Below are 22244 nucleotides of genomic sequence, written 5' to 3' on the forward strand. Positions count from 1 at the left end.
AAGATAATGTACCTGTACAGGCGAGCAAGGCTCCCCGGTGTCCCTAGGTGGTTCACACAGTGAATGAGGGGGAGAGAGCACTGTGTAAGATAATGTACAGGTGAGTGAGCCTCAGTGCAGCAGCTCAGTATCTGGTTTTCTTCAATATTTGTGCATTTTCCCCTCAATTATTTTCTGTTTTATCATTTAATTTTCTTTTCCCCAGACAACGTACCAGGGAATGTTTGATATGAAATGAGAATTGTAAATCTATTTGCAAACTGTTTGTGAGCATACTGAATTGCCTCAGAATGTCATAGCCAGGCATTAAACATAATAGAACTGTGTTGCACTTTATGTGATGTCAAATTGGAACTGTCGTGTAATTTACCTTAACTTTATGAATAAAGTTTATATTTTGAAAACAATAGTATTACAGTTTCTAGTACCTGTTGAACAGGAATTGACGTTTACCTCAGTCTGGGTCATGCCTGCAGACAGACCGAAGGTGTTCTGCAAAGCGATCACCCAGTCTAAGTTTGGTATCTCCAATGTAGATGTGACATCATTGGGAGCAGCAAATGCAGTAGACCAAATTGAGGGAGTGCAAGTGAAGCACTTCTTCACTTGAAAGGAGTATTTGGGCCCTTGGACCGTGAGGAGTGGGGGGGACTAAAGGGACAGGCATTGCACCTTCTATGATTGTATGCGAAGGTGCCATGGGAGGAGGCTGAGGTGTTGGGGATGATGGAGGACTGGACCAAGGTGTCCCAGAGGGAACAGTCCCTACAGAATGCCGACAGGGGTGGGAGATGGAGTGAGGATGTGTTTGGGGGATGGCATCATGCTGGAGTTTGTGGAAATGGCAGAATTTTTTAAATCCTCTCTGCACCCTCCCCAGTTCCTCTATCCTTTTTAATAATAAATTGACCAGAGCCACGTGCAGTACTGTAAGTATGATCTAACCAATGTTTGAAATAAATTTAGCTTAACTTCCCTAATTTTCAATTTGATCCCTTCAAAAAGAAGCCCTCCTGCTTGGTTTGTTTCTCTTCAGCCTTTCCCTCCCCAGTATTGACTGACTGACTGTTTCTCTCTCTCTCACACACACACACACACACACACACACACGCAAGCACACATGCACATATATAGACACATGTCATCCATTTATAAATTGTGTTTCTGATTCTGAAGTTCAAACCATTAATGCAAATTATCAACAACAGTGGGCCCAGTACTGATCCTTGTCAAATACTATTTCCCACTTTCTGCCACTCTGAATAACTACCCTCTGCTTTCTACCTGCTAGCAATCCATTCTTCCCTTCTCCGCTGACTCCATATTCTCTGACTTTATTCAGTAGCCTATTGTAAGAGGCATTGTCAAAGGCCTTTTGAAAATCCAGGTAACTCGCATCTACTACATTACCATTGTCTACTGTCGCTGTTACCTCTTCCAAAAAAATCATAACTTTGGTCAAGAGAGATTTTCCTTTTTGAAATCCATGCTAATGATTTGTTTCTTTTTGTTAGAAGTTCTTCCTCTCTCTAGTAGGGATTGCATTATTTCTTCTAGCACCAACATTAGTTGACTGATCTACTATTCCCTGGGTACATTCTGTTCTGCCTTTTTAAGAACATGAATTACATTTGCTCTCTGCCAGTCCTCTAGCACTACACCTTTTCCTCAAAAACATATTTCAAATCTGCAGTAATACCTCTGCTATCTATTCCCTAGATTTATTTTAAATGTGTGGGTGTGAAACTTCTGGGCCAGGGCTTTATCCTCTTTGAGTTTGATTCGATCCCTTTTCTCTTATTTTAATTGCACTTACCTGAAAACTTAGATCATCATTCAATATCATATCTACCTGTTCTAGCTCCCTGTTAAACACTGTAATTAAGTAATCAATTAATTTATTTAGAAAAATATACTTTATTCATAAAATATCTAAAAGGACATTACAAAACATTTCTAAATTGCCATCACAAAAGGTGCAATCAGATTAAACTTTTAAACAGGGATCATGAGGTGCTTCAATACAATTAATGAATATTACAATCATTTCAATCTGTACATGACAGTCAGACAGTGCAATGGTATTGGAGTTATCAACCTACATCATGTTGCACTCTGAGGTGCTTCAATACAATAATGATACATTTAGTATTAACTACATACATTCATTGTGAGCCATACAGCCAGAGGGGTCGAGTAATCGCTTAATATTTCTGCCCTATCTCTATCCTTATCTGTGGCATTATCCTATCTATCCCTTAATGGTCCTATTTCCATCCCAGCCTTCCTATTTTTATTTATGTGCCTGAAAAATATTTTATTTTTTACCTTCCTTTTCAGAGTTTGATGTTTCAGAGTCATATCAAACAGTTGAATTTACATATTAAAGGGAAAATTAAAGGAGAATGAAAGGCTATGTGAGGATAGGGCCATGTAAGATCTAACAGGAGTGGAAAAACATAGAAAAATAGAAGCAGGAGTAGCTCATTCGCCCTTCGAGCCTCCTCCACCATTCAATATGATCATGCCTGATCCTCAATCTCAGCGCCATAGTCTCGATCTCTCCCCAGCCCCTTTGACGACTTTAGTGTCCAGATATCTACCTAATTCCTTCTTCAACATGTTCAGTGAATTGGCCTTCACAGCCCTCGGTGGCAGAGAATTAACCACCCTCTGAGCGAAGAGGATTCTCCTCCTTTCAGTACTGGAGGCCTACTCTGTATCCTAAGATTGAGACCCCTTGTTCTAGACCCCACAGCCAGAGGAAACATCATTCCTGTGTCCAGCCTGTACAGCCCAGTCAGAATTTTACATGTTTCGATGAGATCCCCTCTCATTCTTCTAAACTCGTGTGAATACAGGCCTAATCGACCCAATGTCTTTTCATTACCACAATTCCAGGAATCAGTCTGGTGAACCTTCGCTGCACTGCCTGTATGGCAAGTTTTCTTTCTCCGCTCAGGAGATCAAAACTGCACACAATACTCCAGGTGTGGTCTCACCAAGGACCTGTATAGCTGCAGGAAGACATACTTACCCCTGTACTCAAGTCCTCTTGCAACTGCTTGCTGCACTTGCATGCTTGCTTTCAGTGATTGGTATGCAAGGACACCCAGATCCCTTTGTACATCAACAATTCCCAATCTGACACCATTTAAATAATATTCTGTTTTTCCTTGGGAAGTGAATAACTTCACACTTATCCACGTTATACTACATCTGACATGTATTTTCCCACTCACTCGACTCGTCTAAATTGCCTTGAGGCCTCTTAACATCCTACTCGCCGCTCACATTCCTGTCTTCAAGAATCCACCAGCCATTTGTGCATAAGTCTGCTATGTAAAGTAACTGATGTTGGGGAGGCCATTTGGAATTCCACTGTCAAGTGGGTACTGTGTTAACTTGCTAGTTTTTTTTAAATTCTAAAATCTATTTTGTTCTGTTGCCTTAATAGGGAATGTGTAGCTGGGAATCAGGTTAATATTAGGAATGTTAGGTGTTGGTATAGGAGTAAGTAATTTATAGTCTGAATTATGTGTTTGAAATCTTTTATTTTGTTCATAAGTACTCTAACTTAATTTTTAAGATCTCTAAAGTCTTAGTGGACTCATTATTTCTGAATTTAGTGCACACATCTTCTCATAATAAATACAAATTGTAAAACCATTGTGATAGAGCGACCAAATTTCCCGCGGGGATGTGGTCCACCCAGCACATATCATCTGCCATGTCATAACACCGACCTCTTGGGAACAACACTGTAAAACTACTCCAGTCTGAAAAATAACCATTTACCATACCTGTTTCTGCTGCTGAGGCAAATTCATATTCATACTGTCACTGTCCATTTCATCCCGTGGGCTTCAAATTTTCATGTTAGCCTATTATATGACTATTTTCAAATGCCTTTTTGGAATTCTATAAATACCACACTAGCCATATTACCCTATCAATCTTACCTGTTACCACATTAGAAAACTCAATCAAGTTGGTTGGACACATTTCTTTTGAAAAATCCGGGCTGGCTTTCCTTAAATACTCCACACAATTGTCTACGTGTTTTTTAAACTGTGTCCAAGGTTATCACTTCTAAAAGCTTTCCCAGCACAGAGGTTAAACTGTCTTACCTGGAGCTGCTGGATTTATTCTTAGACCGTTTCTGAAAAAGGATGAAACATTTACAATTCTCCAGTCCTCTGGCTCCTCTCCTGTACCTAAGGGGATTGAAAGATTATAACCAGTGCCTCTGCAGGGAAGTTTAATGGAAAATTTAATAGAGAAGTACAAAATCATGAAAGGTTTGGAGAAAATAGGGAGAAACTGTTTCCAGTGGCAGAGGGTTCAGCAACCAAAGGATACAGGTGTAAGGTATTGTTTAAAAAAAATCCAGAGTGAGATGAATACGGATTTTCCCGCAGCCAGTTATTATCTGGAATGCACTGCCTGCCAGTGTGGTGGAAACAATATTCAAAACTAACTTTCAAAAAGGGATTGGTTGTGGGGGTAAAGGAACTGGACTGGGACCAGTTGAATAGCTCTATCAAGGTGCCCCTCCAGACAGAGGGGGCTGATTGACCACAGTCGGTGCATTGTGATTTTACGATTTTGCATTGCTTCCTACCTGAAGCAGGCTGGCATTTCCACTGCCCATCTCAGGTCCCTATCCACGGGAGTGATGGCTGAAGTACCAGAGTAAACTTCCGGACAATTTACAGGCAACTGTCACTCCATTTACTCCATCCAGAAGCTCTTAAAATCATCCAGGTAAATTTGGAATGGGGGCTGTAAGGACCCAGACTCTGGGGCAATTTGTAAATAAAACAAATAGCATGTTTAGTTTCTGTTTCTTAGATTTAATGATGAACTGTGTCCTTTTTGAGAAAACTGCTTCTATTCCACTCGTTTTCATATTCTTTTCGTTGAAGAACCAATTTACAAATGTAATCATGGACTCTCAATGTAAATTATAATTCTATATAAAAATGATAATATGAACAGGTTACATGTACAGAGTTACATATTTTTACTAAAATAGGTAACTACATGCTAGTGATTTAAGGACTATTTCACTGACAGGGAAAGTGATGAGACAGAGCAGACAAACCAGAGATAAATGATAACTGTGACTCCACGTTTTTTTTGCAAAATATACTTTATTCCTAAAATATCTAAAAGAACATTTCAAAATGACCATCACAGAAATTGCAATGATATTCGAATGATCATGTTGCACTCGGAGGAGCTTCAGTACAAGAGAAAGACAATGACAAACATTATAATGCAGCAACTGAACTACTTTTCACGTGGTTAACACTGCCTGTTAATGGTATACATACCCGATCAGTTCACACATCACGTTCAATACAGACAGACTATCACATCAGTATTCACAACTGTGTCACATCATTTACATGCTCAAACAGTCTCGAAGCACGTTCGCATTTTAACGTAAACCAAACCGGAAACACCCCTCCAATTTTATTACAGAGTACCCACTTGTATGTGACAGTCTGGGAAATATTTACAGGCGTGTACCAACCCAGTCCAGTTACTCAGTGTTATTGAAACATGGTGAGAGTTTGAAGAAAGTCAAGATGACAGTTTTATCGCGATTACAAGAAACAAACCAATTAGAGATTAATATAAACAGAAAATGATGGAAATACTCAGCAGGCCAGACAGCATGATAACCGCACTTGCTCACTGTCTGAGCCCAAATTAAAGACAGATGAGTATCACAGCAGCAGCTGGACTTCCACCTCCCCTCCTACCGAAAAGAAATATCAGACTCACCGCTGAAAACCATGACAGCCGAAATGTCCATCACCGTGAAGAAGGGAGAGAATTCGGGAGCTTTGTGGGTGGAAATCTTGACAGCTGCTCATGCAGGAATAACACTCACTCCTGGGAATTTATACAAAGCGGGGAGCTTGTCATTTCCCCCACTTCACTTCCTCCCCCTCTTGTGCTTTTCTCTCTCTCTCCCACCCTCTGGAGAAATTATTTCCTGGACCCCACGAGAAAGACTCCCCGGACCCCAGTTTGAGAATCACTGAACTGATTCATCTCAAACAAGCTAATGTCCCACCACCTTCCGCCTGTGGAGCAACATTACAGGCAGGAAGGTCACCGGGTTCCTGCAGTTCACAGCTCATTCTACCCTGTAAGTACCTCTCCACAATTGAGCTTCTATTTGTTTCTTCTCTCCCCCTCCTTCTTTCCCCCAGCCCTACAGAGGTCCTCGCTGATCTTTCAGTTCCCAGTTCCCACACAGGGTTTATACCCGGAATGTTAACCTGGCTTCTCTCTCCACCTGTGACTGAGACCCACACCCATCAGTTTACAGCTGGCAGGAGGCAGGGAGACGGTGTGAAATTATGGGATGGATCTGTTAGTGACCTTCAATCCCGCAGATTCTCAGCGGGGCCGAGTTTTTCCCGTCGTCATTCGGTCCCGGGCGGAAGATGGGAAAGATTCTCCCAGTGAAAGTGTGGGTGAAAGTGTGGAGATGGGACATGTTGTCCGCATTGTAAAATGACACCTGTCCACCCTCATAGTCCAGGAAAACCCCGATCTTCCGGGGATTCACACTCGGGGTGAGGGGGGTCCGTGAGGGGGAGGTGGAGGCAAAATAACCAAATCCGGGAAACAGCCCCACAATCCAGAATCCGGACTCGGGGATCAGGGAGATTCCCCCTTTCCTGTTCACAGACTCTCGGGCCACTCCGAGCCACCACAGAGTCTTCTTCCCCACCCCCACCTCCCAGTAATGTCTCCCTGATGTGAATCCCTCTGATCCCAGGACACAGACCCAGGGATCAAACCTCTCCGGGGTGTCAGGGAGCGGCTGCCGTTTGTCTCCGAGTCTCACACTGGTCCGGTCCTCAGACAGGATGAGCCGGGGATTCGCTGTGTTCAGGTCCAGAGTCAGAGAGGCTGGAGCTGGGGGAAAGTTAAAATAACACAGTCAGTGATTTAGAGAGAGGGGCTGGGGAGTGGGAGAGAGTGTGAGGAAGGAGCCCGGAGGGGGAGATGGGGGGAGGAAGTGGGAGAGAGAGAGAGAGTGAGGGAGAGAGAGGGAGGGAGAAAGAGAGAGGGAGAGGGAGGGAGAGAGAGAGAGAGGGAGAGAGAGCGAGAGAGAGGGACAGAGAGAGAGAGAGGGAGGCGGGGAGAGAGAGAGGGAGGGAGAGAGAGCGAGAGAGAGGGACAGAGAGAGAGAGAGGGAGAGGGGGAAACGGAGCTGGAAAGAGATGGAGGCGGGGGGGAGGTGAAGTTGAGGAGAGAAAATGGCAGCAGAGGAGGGAGCAGGAACGTGGAGAGGGAGAGTGTGGGTGGACTGATGGAGAGGAAGAGGTGGCAGAGAGTGAGAGCAGGAGGGTTTGAGAACATGGGAGCAGGAGAGAGAGAGAGAGAGAGAGAGACCAGCATGACAGAGATTGGGAGAGTGGGTGAGAAAGAGAGGGTGGAGTAAAGAGAGCAGGGGGTTGGCAGGAAGTATGTGGGGATGTGAGAGTGAGATGGAGAGGTAGAGAGTGGAGGGGGCAGGGAGAGTGTGATGGTGTGAGAGGGAGAACGAGATGGAGGGGTAGAGAGTGCAGGGGGCAGTTCGAGCGTGATGGTGTGAGAGGGAGAACGAGATGGAGGGGTAGAGAGTGGAGGGGGCAGGGAGAGTGTGATGGTGTGAGAGGGAGAACGAGATGGCGGGGTAGAGAGTGCAGGGGGCAGTTCGAGTGTGATGGTGTGAGAGGGAGAACGAGATGGAGGGGTAGAGAGTGGAGGGGGCAGGGAGAGTGTGATGGTGTGAGAGGGAGAACGAGATGGAGGGGTAGAGAGTGCAGAGGGCAGGGAGAGTTTCAAGGTGTGAGAGAGAGAGCGAGCAAGAACTGGAGGGTGAACGCAAATCGGGCAGAGTGAAAAAGAGAGAAGGGGAGGGCGTACAAGGGTGGGAGAGAGAATGTGAAGGTCTCAGAGAGAGTGGGAGACTGCTGAGAATGTGAACGAAAGCAGAAATGGGAGGGGCGAAAGTGCAGAAGTGGAAAGGGAGAGCGTGGGAGGAGGGGAGGGTGTGGGAGAGGTATAGCGGAATGGTGAGGAAAGGGGGAAGGAGAGGAAGGAGAGAGAGTGTCTGGGTCGGTGGAAGAGAGGCGAAATGGGCCTGACAGGGACAATGGGTGGGGAATGGAGGTAGAGGGCAGGAGGGACTGATATTAGATCGAACAGAAGCATTGTTGAGAGGGTGAATGCATGGCAGGAAGAGGGAGTGTGTGTGGAAGGGGAGAGAGAAAGATTGTGGGAAGGGCAGAGGTAATAATGAGAGCAGAAGTTAAAGAGGCAAAGAGAAAGGGAGAGTGGGAGGTGAGTGAGAGAGTGTGGGGACAAGGGGAGTGAGAAAGTGTGGGTGGAGAGAAGGATGGGGGAGAAGAGGGACAGCGTAAGGACGGGAGAGCATGAGTGCCAGGGTGTGGAAAGAGATAGTGACGCAGGGAGAGAGAGAGTATGAGAGAGGGAAGAGAGATTGTGAGAAGGGGAGCGGGAAGGGGAAAGATAAGGTTTGGGAGAAAAGGGGGAGGAAACAGCAGGCTGGAGAGAAAGAGAGCTGGAGAGACTAGGTGGGGAGTGATACTTCTGCGAAACAGGTATGAAAATGTCACCACACAGATTGTATACAATCTGATCCTGTAAGGTACCAAAGAAAATTAAATTACAAGAACGCTATGATTAGGAGCAGGGGTAGGCCATTCGGTCCCTCAAGCCTGCTTGACCATTCAATGAGATAATGGCTGATCTGATTGGATATATTCAATGACCCAGCCTCCGCTGCTCGCTGGGGAAGAGAATTCCAAACACTAACGACCCCCTGACAGAAAACAAATTCTCCTCATCTCAGTCTTAAATGGGAGACTCCTAATTTTAAAACTGCCCCCTAGTTCCAGATGCCTCTCCAAGGTAAATGTCCTCTTGGCATCCACCTTGTCAAATCCCCTCAGCGTCTTACACGTTTCAGTAAGATCACCTCTCATCCTTCTAAACTCCAATGTTTAAAGGCCAAACCTGTTCAACCTTTTATCATAAGATAATCCATTCATCCCAAGAATCAGTCGAGCGAATCTTCTCTGAACTGCGTCTTATGTAACTATCTCATTTCTTAAGTAAGGAGATCAAAATGGTACACAGACTTCAGATGCAGTCTCACTAAGACCCTGTACAGCTGTAGCAACAATTGCATAGTTTAATACTCGATTCCTCTTGCAATAAACATGAACATTCCATTTACCTTCCTAATCACTTGCTGTACCTGCAAAGTAATTTTTGTGATTCATGTACCAGATTGTCCAGATCCCTCTCTACTGTAGTGTTCTGCTGTCTCCCTTGGTACATAGCGAGGCCAGACCCCAAAATTTGTTACAGTCCCAGACAAGACCCTCAAATTGCTAAGAGGATAAATCCATAAGATTCCATGTTTTGAAACAAACAGAAGAATTTTACTAACCAAGAGTCAACAATGCAAACAGATAATATTATCTCTTATATTCTAATATAAAGAATTAACATGAGGTAAACATTAATTAACAGGAAAACTGCGGTCGAACACACCACAAACCACATGGTTAATGACAGACACGAGCAAGGCAAATCACATGAACTTGCTCATAGTCTGCCCAAATGTCAATTATCACCATTAAGACCCCCCCGGAATAATGGAGGATCAAAGGACAAATATCAGCAAGGAACTGCAACACAATATTATTAGTTCAAAATAAAGTACGAGAGAAATTAATGGGACTTAAAGTAGATAAATCCCCCTGGACCTGATGATCTACATCCCAGAATGTTGAATGAGGTGGCTGTAGAGAAAGTCGGTGCATTGGTGGTCATCTTTCAAAATTTGAGACACTTTGGAATTGTTCCTGCAGATTGGAAGGTGGCAAATGTAACCCCACTATTTAAGAAACGAGGAAGAGAGAAAACAGGGAATTACAGACCTGTTAGCCTAACATCAGTCGTAGGGGCAATGCAAGAGCCTAAAATAAAGGATGTGATAATGGGACACTTAGAAATAATGGGAAGCTTGGGCAGAATCAACATGGACTTGATGAAAGGGAAATCATGTTTAACAAACCCCTGTTGGAGTTTTTGGAGGATGTAACTAGGAGAATAGGGAAGGGGTAACTGGAGGATGTCATTTATTCAGATTTTCAGAAAGCTTTTGATAAGGTCCCACAACAGAGTGTGCAAACAAAATCAGAACAAATGCAATTTGGCGCAATGTACTGGCATGGATTGAGAACTGGTTTATGGGCAGAAAACAAAGAGTAGGAATAAATGGGTCATTTCCAGGTGAACAGGCTGTGACTAGTGGGGTATCGCAAGGAAAGGTGCTTGGGCCCCAGATATTCACAATCCTTATCAATGATTTGGATGTTGGGATCAAATGTAATATTTCCAAGTTTGCAGATGGAAGTGTCAGTTGTGAGCAGGATGCAGAGATGATTGAAGGAGATTTGGAGAGGCTCAGTGAGTGGGCAAAAATGTGGCAGATGGAATTCAAGGTGGAGAAATGTGAGGATATCCACTTTTGTGGGAAAAACCAAAATGTAGGGTATTTCTTAAATGGAGAGAGGCTGGGAAATGTTAAGCATAAAAGGGACTTATGTGTCCATGTTCATGAGTCACTGAAAGCCGGTACAGCAAGGAATTTAGAAGGCAAATGCTATGTTGGCCTTTATTGCAAGATGATTTGGTTACAGGAGTAAAGATGTCTTACTACAATTATATATAGCCTTGGTGAGACTGCATCTGGACTAATATGTGCAGCTTTGGTCTCCTAACATGAGGAAAGGTATATTTGCCATAGACTGAGTGTAATGAAGGTTCACAAATAAATTCCTGGAATGGAGGGATTGTCCTGAAGATGCAGAAAATTTGGATTTAATTTGAAGTGCCAGCTAGGACCAGCATCTAGGTTGCCAAAGCATACACAGACAATCACAGCCTTACATGAAAGCTAAAAACTTGTACAAAGGGCTCAGCTGTAAATTTGCAATTAGAAAATGGGAGACACACATGGGCAGGGACTCAGGATGACTCGATCAAGACATGGGGAAGGCCATTTAACACCGTCTGATAGCCTCGAATCACACCCAGTCAGCCCCCGTAAACCTTTTGTCTAGAACAAACGCACATTCTTTGTTGTCTCCCAAAAGGATAATGCCCAGTCTCTGCACTGCAATTACTGTACAAGAACACAATGATCAGATTATTGTGTTGTGGCCTTTGTCTAACTAGCACCATTAAGTTGTAACTGGTAGTAAAAAATATATTAACTGTGATCATTTGAACCTCGGTGGAGAAGCGGCTGGATTGCCCAGCGTGAGCTGACCACATGTGTAATAAAGGAACCACTTGAATATTGCATCTGGACTCCGAGTGTTGAAATTTTGTACCAGAGTATTCCTCGGACCTTTCAGTCCTGTGAGCAAAGATTAAATAGACGGGTCCTTTGCTCTCTGGAGTTTAGAAAAATGAAAGGTGATCTCATTCAAACATACAAAATTCTGACAGGACTTGACAGGATAAATGCAGGAAGGGTGTTTCCCTGGTTGCGGTGGTGGGGCAGTCGAGAACTAGGGGACACAGTTTCAGATTAAGGGGCAGGTCATTTAAGACCAAGATGAGGAGGAATTTCTTCACTCAGAGGGTGATGAATCTTTGTAAGTTTCTGTCCCAGACGGTTGTGGAGGCTCAGTTATTGAGTATGCGCAAGACTGAGATGGATAGTTTTCTACATATTAAAAACATCAATGGATACGGGGATAGTGCAGGAAAATGATGTTGAAGTAGAGAATCAGCCATGATTTCATTGAATGCCAGAGTGGGCTGGAAGGGCTGGACGATCTACTCCTGCCAAGAGCAGTTCTACTCCAGTATCTTGAAAGGGTTAAACAATTTTAGTTAGAATTGCCTGTTAGTAACAATAAAATATAAGCAGAAAAGCAGAACGGGAGAATAGCAGATATGTTTCAGACAGAATAAGAAAGGAGATGATGGGCAAGGCAGTAGAACAAAGAACAAGGCCAGGGAGTGAGTGGCTGTTGTAGTCTGGAGGCACAGACTCCTGCACAGTCAGCAGGAGATGGTGGTCTTGCGAGGATGAGAACAATGTCGCGTGTCTGTTCACACGGGAAATAAGTGACAAAAGCCGAAGGCCTCTTTAAGCATATGATTGTGAATTGACAAGATTAGATTACGAGTCTGTGACTAATTGTGTATAAAAAGATTTCGCTGTGATCTGCACAGCTCGGTCAAGACTGCCCCACGCTGTCTCTCCCTACGTACGCTTGAATCACTAATGAAAGATCGTGGCCTGTACCTGAGTCTCCTGGTAGTTTGTAAGGCAAATTATAACCTGCTGACAGCAGTTCCACTCCAGCATCTCAACACAGGGACGGTCCCAGCACCTCAGCTGAGCTGCTGCACCAACTGCTGCTCCCAACTCTTTTAACTAAATACAAATGAACACAAATGGTTGTTCACTGACCTTTGAATTCACCTGTTAACCTGTGATCTCCCAGCAGGGTTCAGCCCCCCTTGCCCTGAGACAGGATCTGAATGTATCAACCCTTGGTACATTCTGAACCTTAAATGTTACAATCTCCAGACAACACAAAGGTTATTCCCACAGGTGTGAATTTACAATCGCTCCACGCCGAAAATACACAGTCAGAACTCCAACAATATAGTTTTAATCATCCTCTCTATTAAAATAATACGTTGCCTTGATATTCTTCCGGCCAAGTGGACAAGTTCATGAATTTGGACATTATAATCTACCCGATAAATTAACTAACAATTAATCTATCAAAATCCTTTTGTAGACTCTTCATGTGCTCTTAACAAGTTAAATTCCTAATATCTTTGTGTCATGAACAAATTTAACTACCATACATTCGGTCCCTTCATCCAAGTCGTTGATATAGATTGTAAATAGTTGAGTTCCCAGCGCTCATCCCTGTGTCACTCCACTAGTTACAACTCAGCAACCCAAACACAGGAGCGGGATTGGGAGAAAGAGAGAGAAAAAACGTGTGAATAGAGAGAGGGGAGAGGGAGGGGGAGGGGAGGGAGAAAGGGTAATGAAGGAGTGAGAGATTGGGAGGGGTGGGGGTGTGGTCAGTGAGTGGACAGAGTGGAGCCAGAGTTAGCTGGAGGGGACAGTGACAATGGTGGAAGGGGAGGGCTGAGATGGTGGAAGGGGGAGTGGAGAGAGGTTGGGAGGTGGAGCGGAGAGAGAGCAAGGGAGAGGGAGGGGAGAAAGAAAGCTGGAGGGAAAAGAGGGGGGGTTGCGAGGGACAGTGTGCGGGACAGGGAGGACAGGGAGAGTATGGGACCGAGATGAGGGAAGATGTGCGGAATAGGGAGGGAAGACTGACTGGAGGGAAGTGAGTGAGAGAGGGGATGGATGGGGAGTGGAGTATGTGTAGGAATGGACGGAGAGAAAGAACAAAGGCCACGGGACGGGAGGTGGAGGGGAGCAGGGGACCAGGAAAGTGAGATGAGAGAGAAAGCAGGTGAGGAAGGAGGGTTGTGAGGAAAATCTGCAGGGGGGGAGGCAGAGGGCACATGGGAGCAAGAAATCGAGGAAGGGAGGACTGGGGGGGTGGGTAGAGGGAGTGGGTGGTGAGTATAGAGAGTGGAGGAGGGGAGAGAGCAGAGATGCAGGAGGAGCAAGTGCAGACTTGGGTGGGTAATATTGGGGAGACAGTGGGTGGTGAGCGTAGAGTGCGAAGGGGCCAGGCAGCAGTGGGAGGGGGATGGGCATTGTGTCATCCAGCGTGGACAGGAGCATTGAGGAGCTGAGAAAAACACTGCTGCCTCCCCCATCTCCATATTGTAAACAGGAAAATAAATGTGCTCAGCTTTTCACTGTCGCCCACATCCATGTCCAGGAAACCCAAGGCTCAGGGCTTGAGTCTCAGGACATCCCAATTTTTGGACAGAGTCCAAAACAGCACCAACATTAGCAGATGGATGGCGCCTAACGCTTGTTTTCGGGACTGCCCTAGTCCCTTAAAAACATCCCAGCCCAATTATGAGTTGGACTAGATAACGGAATCTTATGGTGCAGAAGGAGACCATTCAGCCCATCGTACTTGTGCAGGCTGTCCAATTTAATCTTCTAGTCCAGCTTTTTGCCCGGAACCCTGCATATTAGTCCATTTGAGAACATCTTCAATTCATTTTTGAAAGTTCCTATGAAATCCACATTTTCAGATAATGAATTGCAGATCATGAACATAGTCTGTGAGATTTCATTTTTGCTCATTACCCCTCTAATTCTTTTGGTGATTATTTTAAATCTTAGCCTTTAGTTACAGACACACTTACCAGAGTAAACAGATTCTCCTGATCTGCTCAATAAAGCCCCCATAATTCATATTCCTGGATTAAATCTCCCTTTAAACTTCTCTGTTCTCGGGAGAGCATTACCAGCTTATCCAACTACCCTGTAAACTGAAGTCCCTCATCAGTGCTATTGTGCTGGTAAGTACCCCCTGTACCCTCTCCAATGTCTTGACATCCTTCCCAAAGTGTGGTGCCCAGAAATGCAGAAATTACTCCTCCAGAGTCCTATTTGACGTGCTCATTGGTGCAAACACTGCACCTGATACTGCTCCTTTCTCTCCCCGTGCACTTGCACATGAGGGACATGTTCACCATCCAGATTTTCTCATCCAGAAGGCAATCAAAAGTCAACAGCAGATGCTCCAAGGTGACATGGAGACACAGAGGGAGGGGTTGAAATTTGTCATGGACGGTTGTGTGACTTGGACAACACTGAAGTAGCAGCTCGGAACACATTCCACTCAATATCTGTTTCCATTAACTCCGATGGAGATTGATATTGAGCACGATGTAAGCTGGGTTACTGATTTACTGTCTGATTTTCACATATTGCGTTACCATCCAAACAAGGTTTACTCTTTCTGAAACTCTTTTTCAACTGTTTAAAAATAAAGACAGTTTTAACTAAACACACAGACATTTCAGGACATGTCATTGAGGTGGTGGCTCACCAACAGGCACTCCATCTACAGCAACTTTCATAGACAATGGCCTCTCTGGATATGTGTGAATAGCTTTCTTCCTGCCTTATCAAGATACAGATATTACATCCATAGCTGGCATACACCTGGAGATATCCCCTGCTGAGAGCAGGAAATGACCACATGCAGGAGGAGGGATTGATAAGGCATGAAACACAATTGGATGACCCGAATCAAGGTATTAACTTATATATCAAGGGACCAGGGTCAGAAAGGGATATAAAGCCACAGCCACAAGGACAGCCAGGAAAGCGTGACATGGTCAGTCATAGGAAGTCGTGCAGGAGAAGTCATTCAGCAGACTGACCACGTGGGAATGGGCTCCGACAAGCGGATCTCACTGAACAACTGGTGTTGGAAGTGTATATTATTGCATGGTTGGTTAATAAAGGTTTTGAGGGGTTGTTTAGGTTGGGCCTGTACACATCAGATCTCAGGGTCGGGAGGGCATGTGGAGGTGGATCAGAATAATGCCCAGTGGAACGAAGGGAGGTTCAAGCATGACAGAGGGGAGTGGAAAGCTGATATTGGGTGGGTTAATGTGATGGGGGGAAGTTGGTGGGTGGCAGGGGGAAGGGTAGAAGTTGGCGGATGAAGTTTGGAAGGTGACACACACCATCCTTCAAATCTGGCGTTGACCACGCAGTCAGTCAGTAAGTAAGATGCCTCGAAGTGGGAGCAAGGACTTTTTGGTGGGTGGTGCTCAAGGTCAGCGCAAATGGCCGACTAAAGGGACACCCTAATAATTATGAGGTAACTGGATGTCATCCATGCTCAGTCGTGTTCTCCCCTCTATGGTGAAGCCCACACGTCAGCAGGTTTATGCCCATCTCATCACATCGAGATCCCAGCAAGGTATGGAGCTTCCTTTCATTCTGTCCATTCGCCATCAGCTGCAGTCAGAGGCAGGGATGAATGGAGAGAGAGAGGTGGAAGCCTCCAAGGAGCACGGGTGGTGGCCAACTCATGACTCCAAAACTCCATACCCCCAACTGAATGGTCATGCCTGACAAGGGCTCATGTGTTTAGTCTTTCTATGTTACCAAGGCACTGGTCTCTCTGTAGGGTCTCGAGGGTAGTGGAGGGTATTAAAGGAACTATCTCGGTGATTGCCGGGCAGGATCCTCAGGGACAAGGAATACCCCAAGCAAAAATGGCTGATGATGCCAGTTCACCACCCGCAGAGTACTGCTGAGGAGATACAATGATGGCTATACCCCCACCAGGTCCCTGACTGAGCAGATGATTGAGCTCCTAAAGATGAGGTTCAGATGTTTGGATGGCTCAGGCAGTGCTTTCCCATACTGAGAATGTCTCAGATCATCATTGTCTGCTGCACCCTGCACAGCCTCGTGATACAAAAGGGGGATGTGTTGCCTGAGCGAGACATGGGGAAGCAAGATGTCTGCTCCCATGAGAAGGACAATGAAGGGGATGGGAGGGCCAGGATGTGGCCAAGCCACATGCAGAGGCTATAGCTGGAATATGATGTGGTAGACAGGCCCATACCAATCTGATAGTTACCAGATTCCAGACAGAGTAAGCTTCCGGGACATTTGTTGAACTTTTTGGTTTTCTATCCATTAGAGGCTGGAAGGCCCCAGCACCTTCTTGTTTACTGACCATAGGTTTCTCAAATGTACCTTTATTTATGAGAGCAGAATTAAATTGCAGTAGTGACATCTTCCCTGCTGTTGGTTTGAGCCTTGCATGTGCTCAACTATAATAAAATGCTGAACCCTGGCGCCAAATGTGCTTATTAGGATCTGCACCATCTCCTGCAACCTCAGGCACCTGTAAGTAGAATTGTGATTTCAGCAATGCACTGACAAAGTCCTGAACACGACAGATTGGAAGGAATGTCAAATCTAAACTTTCCAGAGATGCACTATCCTGATTGGGCATTCTGAATACACTTGTGTGTCACTGACTGAAAGCTGACGCATTGATCCCAAGTGAAGCCCTAGATGGGTCCATTATTAAAGAAGTTCAAGGCGGGCGTGACCTTCAATGCCACCAGCATTGGATTCCCTCCAAGCCCTTGTGGCCGCAGCTCATTGTGGAGAAGCTGGCAGATAGATCCCGGGATCTACGAAGCCACCTCCAGCATTGCCTTTCACCCATTTGTAGATAAGAGCACCGCCTGTGATACACCTGTGGCCAGGCCAATGGCCACCATCTTGACTTCCCTGAGGCCGGCTCTTGCTAACCCTGACACCTGCTCTCAAAGGGGAGCCGACCTAGCAGAGAGCTCTTTCAACCATAACTAGACAGGGAGGAGCAACATGAGAACGTTTGACCCCTATAAATCGCTGCTCCATGCATATTGATGAGAGATTATCATGTTCCTGCCCCCCCCCGGTCACCACTCACACATCATAATCGCATATCCCTTGACATGTTTATCGTGCCAACAAGTTTAAGGGTTACTTTGTAGTCCACTCACTGAGTGCCTCATCTGCACTATGCTTTGCTGAGGTGCAAGGCCCCTGACCCTCCAGTCACAGAGACCCCTACAAGTCTGAGTCTCAGATGGACTTTAGCTTAAGTGGAAGACCGTGATCTGTCATTGTGACACCCACAGTCAAGGAAAACTTCTTTCCTGCATGGACCCTGCACAGGACAGTTAAAGCTGCTGATCATTCACATGGATCTCCTCACAGTCCTCAGCACAGGTCCAATCGACACTCCCTCTCCTCGTGCTCTAAACAAGCAACGATCCTTCAATGATATCCAATGCACTTTGGTTAGACACATGGCAGCATGATATCATCGCCATAACAGAAACCTGGCATACGGAGGGGCGAAAATTGCAGATTACCATCCCTGGATATAGAGTTTTCAGGCAGGGTAGAGAGGGGGATAAAAAAGGTGGGGGTGTAGCATTATCGATTCAAGAATCAATGACAGCTGAAAGGAGGGATGACATCCAAAATGAAGCATCAAATAAGGCCCTATGGGTGGAGCTCAGAAATAAAAAAGGGGCAGGCACACTACTAGGAGTGTACTCAGGCCCCCAAATGGTGGAATGGGGCAAATATGTAGGCAAATTTCTAAATGCAAAAACAATAGGACGGCAATATTTGGATGCTTTAGCTACCCTAATATGAATTGGGATGCAAACAGTGTGAAGGGCACAGAGGGCACAAAATTCTTGAACTGCATTCAAGAGAACTTTCTTAGCCAGCACATAACAAGCCCAACGAGAGGGGGCGCAATTCTAGATTTAGTCTTAGCAAATGAACCTGGGCAAGTGGATGAAGTAGCAGTGGGTGACCATTTTGGAGATACTGACCATAAGACAGTTAGATTTAACACCATTATGGAAAAGGGTAAATAGAAAGCAGGGATTAAAGTTCTAAATTGGGGGGAGACAAATTTTACAAAGCTGAGAGGTTAATTGGTGAAAGTGGACTGGGTAGAGTCATTAGACGGGAAAATGTTATCAAATCAGTGGGGGTTATTCAAAAGCAAGATTCTATGGGCACAGTGGAGACATGTCCCCATAAAAAGAATGGTGATACTGACAAATCTAGAGCCCCCAGGTTACACAGAAGCAGACAGGTCAAGATGAAGCAAAAAAAGAAGGCTCATGGCAGTCACAAAAAGCAAGTCTAGAGGAGTATAGAAAATACATGGGTGAAGTAAATATGTAAATTAGGAAAGCAAAGCGAGGATTTGCAAAAATGTTGGCAGGTAAAATCATATAAAACCCTAAGGAGATTTGCCAGTACATTAAGAGCAAAAGAATAACTAAAGGAAGGGGAGGGCCTATCAGAGATGTACATGGTAACCTGTGCGTTGATGCTGAGGATGTGGGCAGGGTTCTCAATGCGTACTTTGTCTCAGTCTTCACTAAAGAGAGGGATGATGCAAACATTCTAGTTCAAGAGGAGTAGTGTGAAATATTAGATAAAATAAGTATAGTGAGAGAGGAAGTAATGGAGGAACTGACATCCTTGACATGGATGTATAACCAGGACCACATGGATTGTATCTCGGGTTGTTAAAAGAAGCCAGGGAGGAAATAATGGATGCCCTGAGGATTATGTTCCAATCCTCACTAGAGACAGGTGAGGTACCAGATGGTTGGAGGTCTTTGAACATTGTACCATTATTTAAAAAGGTTGTGAGGGATTGGCAAGAAAATGATAGGCTGGTCAGCCTGACTTCAGTTGTGGGCAAATTATTGGAATCAATTCTGAGAGGCAGGATAAAGTGTCACTTAGAAAGGCATTGATTGATCAGGAATAGCCAGCATGGTTGTGTAGGGGAAGATCATGTCTTACTAACTTAATCGAAATTTTTGAGGAACTAACAAGCAGGATTGATGAGGGTAGTGGAGCAGACATTGTCCACATGGATTTTAGTGAGGCATTTGACAAGGTCCCACATGGCAGACTGGTCAGGAAAGTGAGATCACATGGGTCACAGGGAAGGTGGTGAGTTGGATCCAAAATTGGCTCAGCAACAGGAAACAAAAGGTAATGGTCGATAGATATTTTTGCAAATGGAAAATGGTTTCCAGTGGTGATTGACAGGGCTCAGTGTTGGAGTCCTTGCTGCTTGATGCATATATTCATGGTTTGGGCGTAAATGTGGGAGGTATGATTGGGAAATTTGCTGATGACACAAACATTTTCCCTGTAGTTGGAAGTGAAGAGGGTAGCTGTTATCTCCAGAATTATATCAATGGTTTTGTTGAGTGGAAAAATTGAATTCAATCCGGATAAGTGTGTGTAATGCATTTGAGGTGGGGCTGAGGAACGTTGGCGTGCATGCCGCATATACTGGAAGGTGGCAGTACAAGTGGGTACAGTGGTCTAGAAACCATTTGGAATGCTTTTCTTTATTGGATGAGGTATTTAAGTCCAAGGCAAAGACGTTGTGATGGAACTGTATCAGATGCTGGTTACCACAGGGCACAGATTTACAGTGGTTGGTAAAAGGATTAGAGGGGAAATGAGGAAAATATTTTGCACCCAGAGGGTGATGGGCGTCTGGAAGTCTTGGCCTGGTTGGTGATTTAGGCTGAAATACTCAACTCATTTGAAAGGTACCTGGATCTGCACCTGAAGTGTTGTATCCTGCACAGCTATGTACCAGGAGCTGGAAATTGGGATTAAAATGAGCGGCTAGTTTCTTTTTTCTTTGGCTGGCGCAGGCACAATGGCCTGAATGGCCTCTTACTGCGCCGTAGCTTTTCTATCATTCTATGGTTGCAAACCTTTTATGTGAGGCCTACTGCCACCTTTGATAAAGGAGATAAAGTAGACGAGCACGACACCAAAATCTCCATGTGCGGTCGACAAAGGATTTAGGCAAATGCACAAACATCTCTTTAATATTACACCCAAATCCCTCTTGCAGTCAAGAATAATGTGCAGCCTCTGATTTTCTACTGTTAAGAAGACAGCGTAGAGCTTCAGTCTCTTAGCCTTAAAACTGCATCCGTGCCATTCACATAGCAGATTTAACACTGATTGAGTACTCGTGGCAACCACCACATCTCACATCAGGGCAACAGCTGCAGGAGAAACAATGACCTCGATGATCCATCTTGGTCTCCTTCCAACGTTACCAATGTCATAGATGCCAGTCTTCAGCTGAGGCAACTGACTGCACATGGTCACAAGTAAGGGATGAACTCACTGGATACAGCAAAGGCAATGGACACTAACAACATCCCAGCTGTAGTACTGAAGATTTTAACTCTGAAATTAGTGACACCCATAGCCAAATTGTTCCAGTCGACTTACAACACAGCCATCTGTCCGACAATGTGGGAAATTGCCCAAGTATATCCTGCCGACAAAAAGCAGGACAAATGCAATGCGGACAATCAATGGTCCAACAGCCTACTCTCAATCTTCAGGCAAGTTGTAGAATGTGATGTTGACAATGCCATCAAGTGGCACTTACACAGCAATAAAATGCTTATAATCCTCTGTTTGCGTTCCACCAGAGCCACTTGAAATCGAATCAGTTAGATAAAAATGAAATAAAGATGGGCAGGTGATGTGTTGCAGTTGCAGCAGGTGGGGACCAGAGGCTACCCGTCTGATTCACGGCAACCACATCTGCAGTAAGTGTCTGCAGCTTGAGGAACCTCAGCTCCGAATCCGTGATTTGGACAGTGCAATGCACTGGAGAGGGGTAAAGTTACCAGCACATTTTGTTCCAGGAGGCAGTGACACCCTTAGGTATTCCGATCTGTTCAGTGGTCAGGGAAAGGGAAGAAAGTCAGGTTAGAAAGTACAGCCTTTGCAATTGCCCAACAGATTCAAAGCCCTTGCACCTCATGTGGACGAGAGCATGAATGCAGGGAGGATGAGCAAACTGACTATGGCACAGTGTTGCAGGAAGCTATCCAAATGCAAAAAGGAATGTCATTGTAGTAGGGGACAGGTTAGTTAGGGGGATAGAAACTCTTCACTTCAGGCAAGTGCATGCATTCCAAAGGCTGTGTTGCATGTCCTGTGCCAGAGTCAAAGTAATCCTCTCAGGGCTGGCGAGGAACTTGGAGTGGGAGGAAAAGCATCCAGTTCTTATAGTCCCCGTGGATACTCATATTGATAGGACTAAGAAAGAGGTTCTACTGAGAGAGTATGTGCAGTTAGGCACTAAATTCAAAGGTAATAATCTCTGCCTGAGGCATCAGCTGTTTGGCATGGAGTGAATACGATCAGAGAATTGAATGTGTGGCTCAAAGATTGGTGTTGGAAAAATGTGTTTCAATTCATGGGGCACTGGCACTAACGCTGGGGAAAAAGTGAGTGAAACTATTAGAATGGCCTTCACTTGAACCAAGCTGGAACCAGTGTCCTGGCAAATTGTACAACTAGGTCTGTGGAGAGGACTTTAACCTAAAGAGTGGGGGAGGGGGAGGAATTGTTCATGTGTGGGGAGGTTTTGAACATACATGAAGGCCCTGCCTTTTCAACCTCACCCCACACCTGAGGTGTGGTGACCCTCAGGTTAAACTCACCACCAGTCGTCTCTCTCTAATGAGAGCGCAGCCGATGGTCCTCTGGGACAATGTTGACTTTCACTTCACAGTTTTCATTTCCTTACTTAAGGGAGTTATATTTATGTCTTCGAAGCAGTTCAGGGAAGGTTCGCTAGGCTGATTCCTGG

The 22244-nt window shown here is 45.0% G+C and overlaps 1 protein-coding gene across 1 annotated transcript; it reads right to left on the minus strand.

The window, feature by feature from the left end:
• Window positions 1-6394: 6394 nt before the first annotated feature.
• Window positions 6395-20734, minus strand: LOC144695445 (E3 ubiquitin-protein ligase TRIM39-like). The gene is made up of 2 exons (XM_078566331.1): window positions 20689-20734; window positions 6395-6945 (listed from the first exon to the last, which is right to left on the minus strand). The coding sequence occupies exons 1-2, from the start codon at window positions 20732-20734 to the stop codon at window positions 6395-6397; spliced, it is 597 nt and encodes a 198-aa protein (XP_078422457.1).
• Window positions 20735-22244: the final 1510 nt, after the last annotated feature.

The sequence above is a fragment of the Cetorhinus maximus genome, chromosome 21 (genome assembly GCF_964194155.1).
Source record: "Cetorhinus maximus chromosome 21, sCetMax3.hap1.1, whole genome shotgun sequence".
Classification (NCBI taxonomy): Eukaryota; Metazoa; Chordata; class Chondrichthyes; order Lamniformes; family Cetorhinidae; genus Cetorhinus; species Cetorhinus maximus.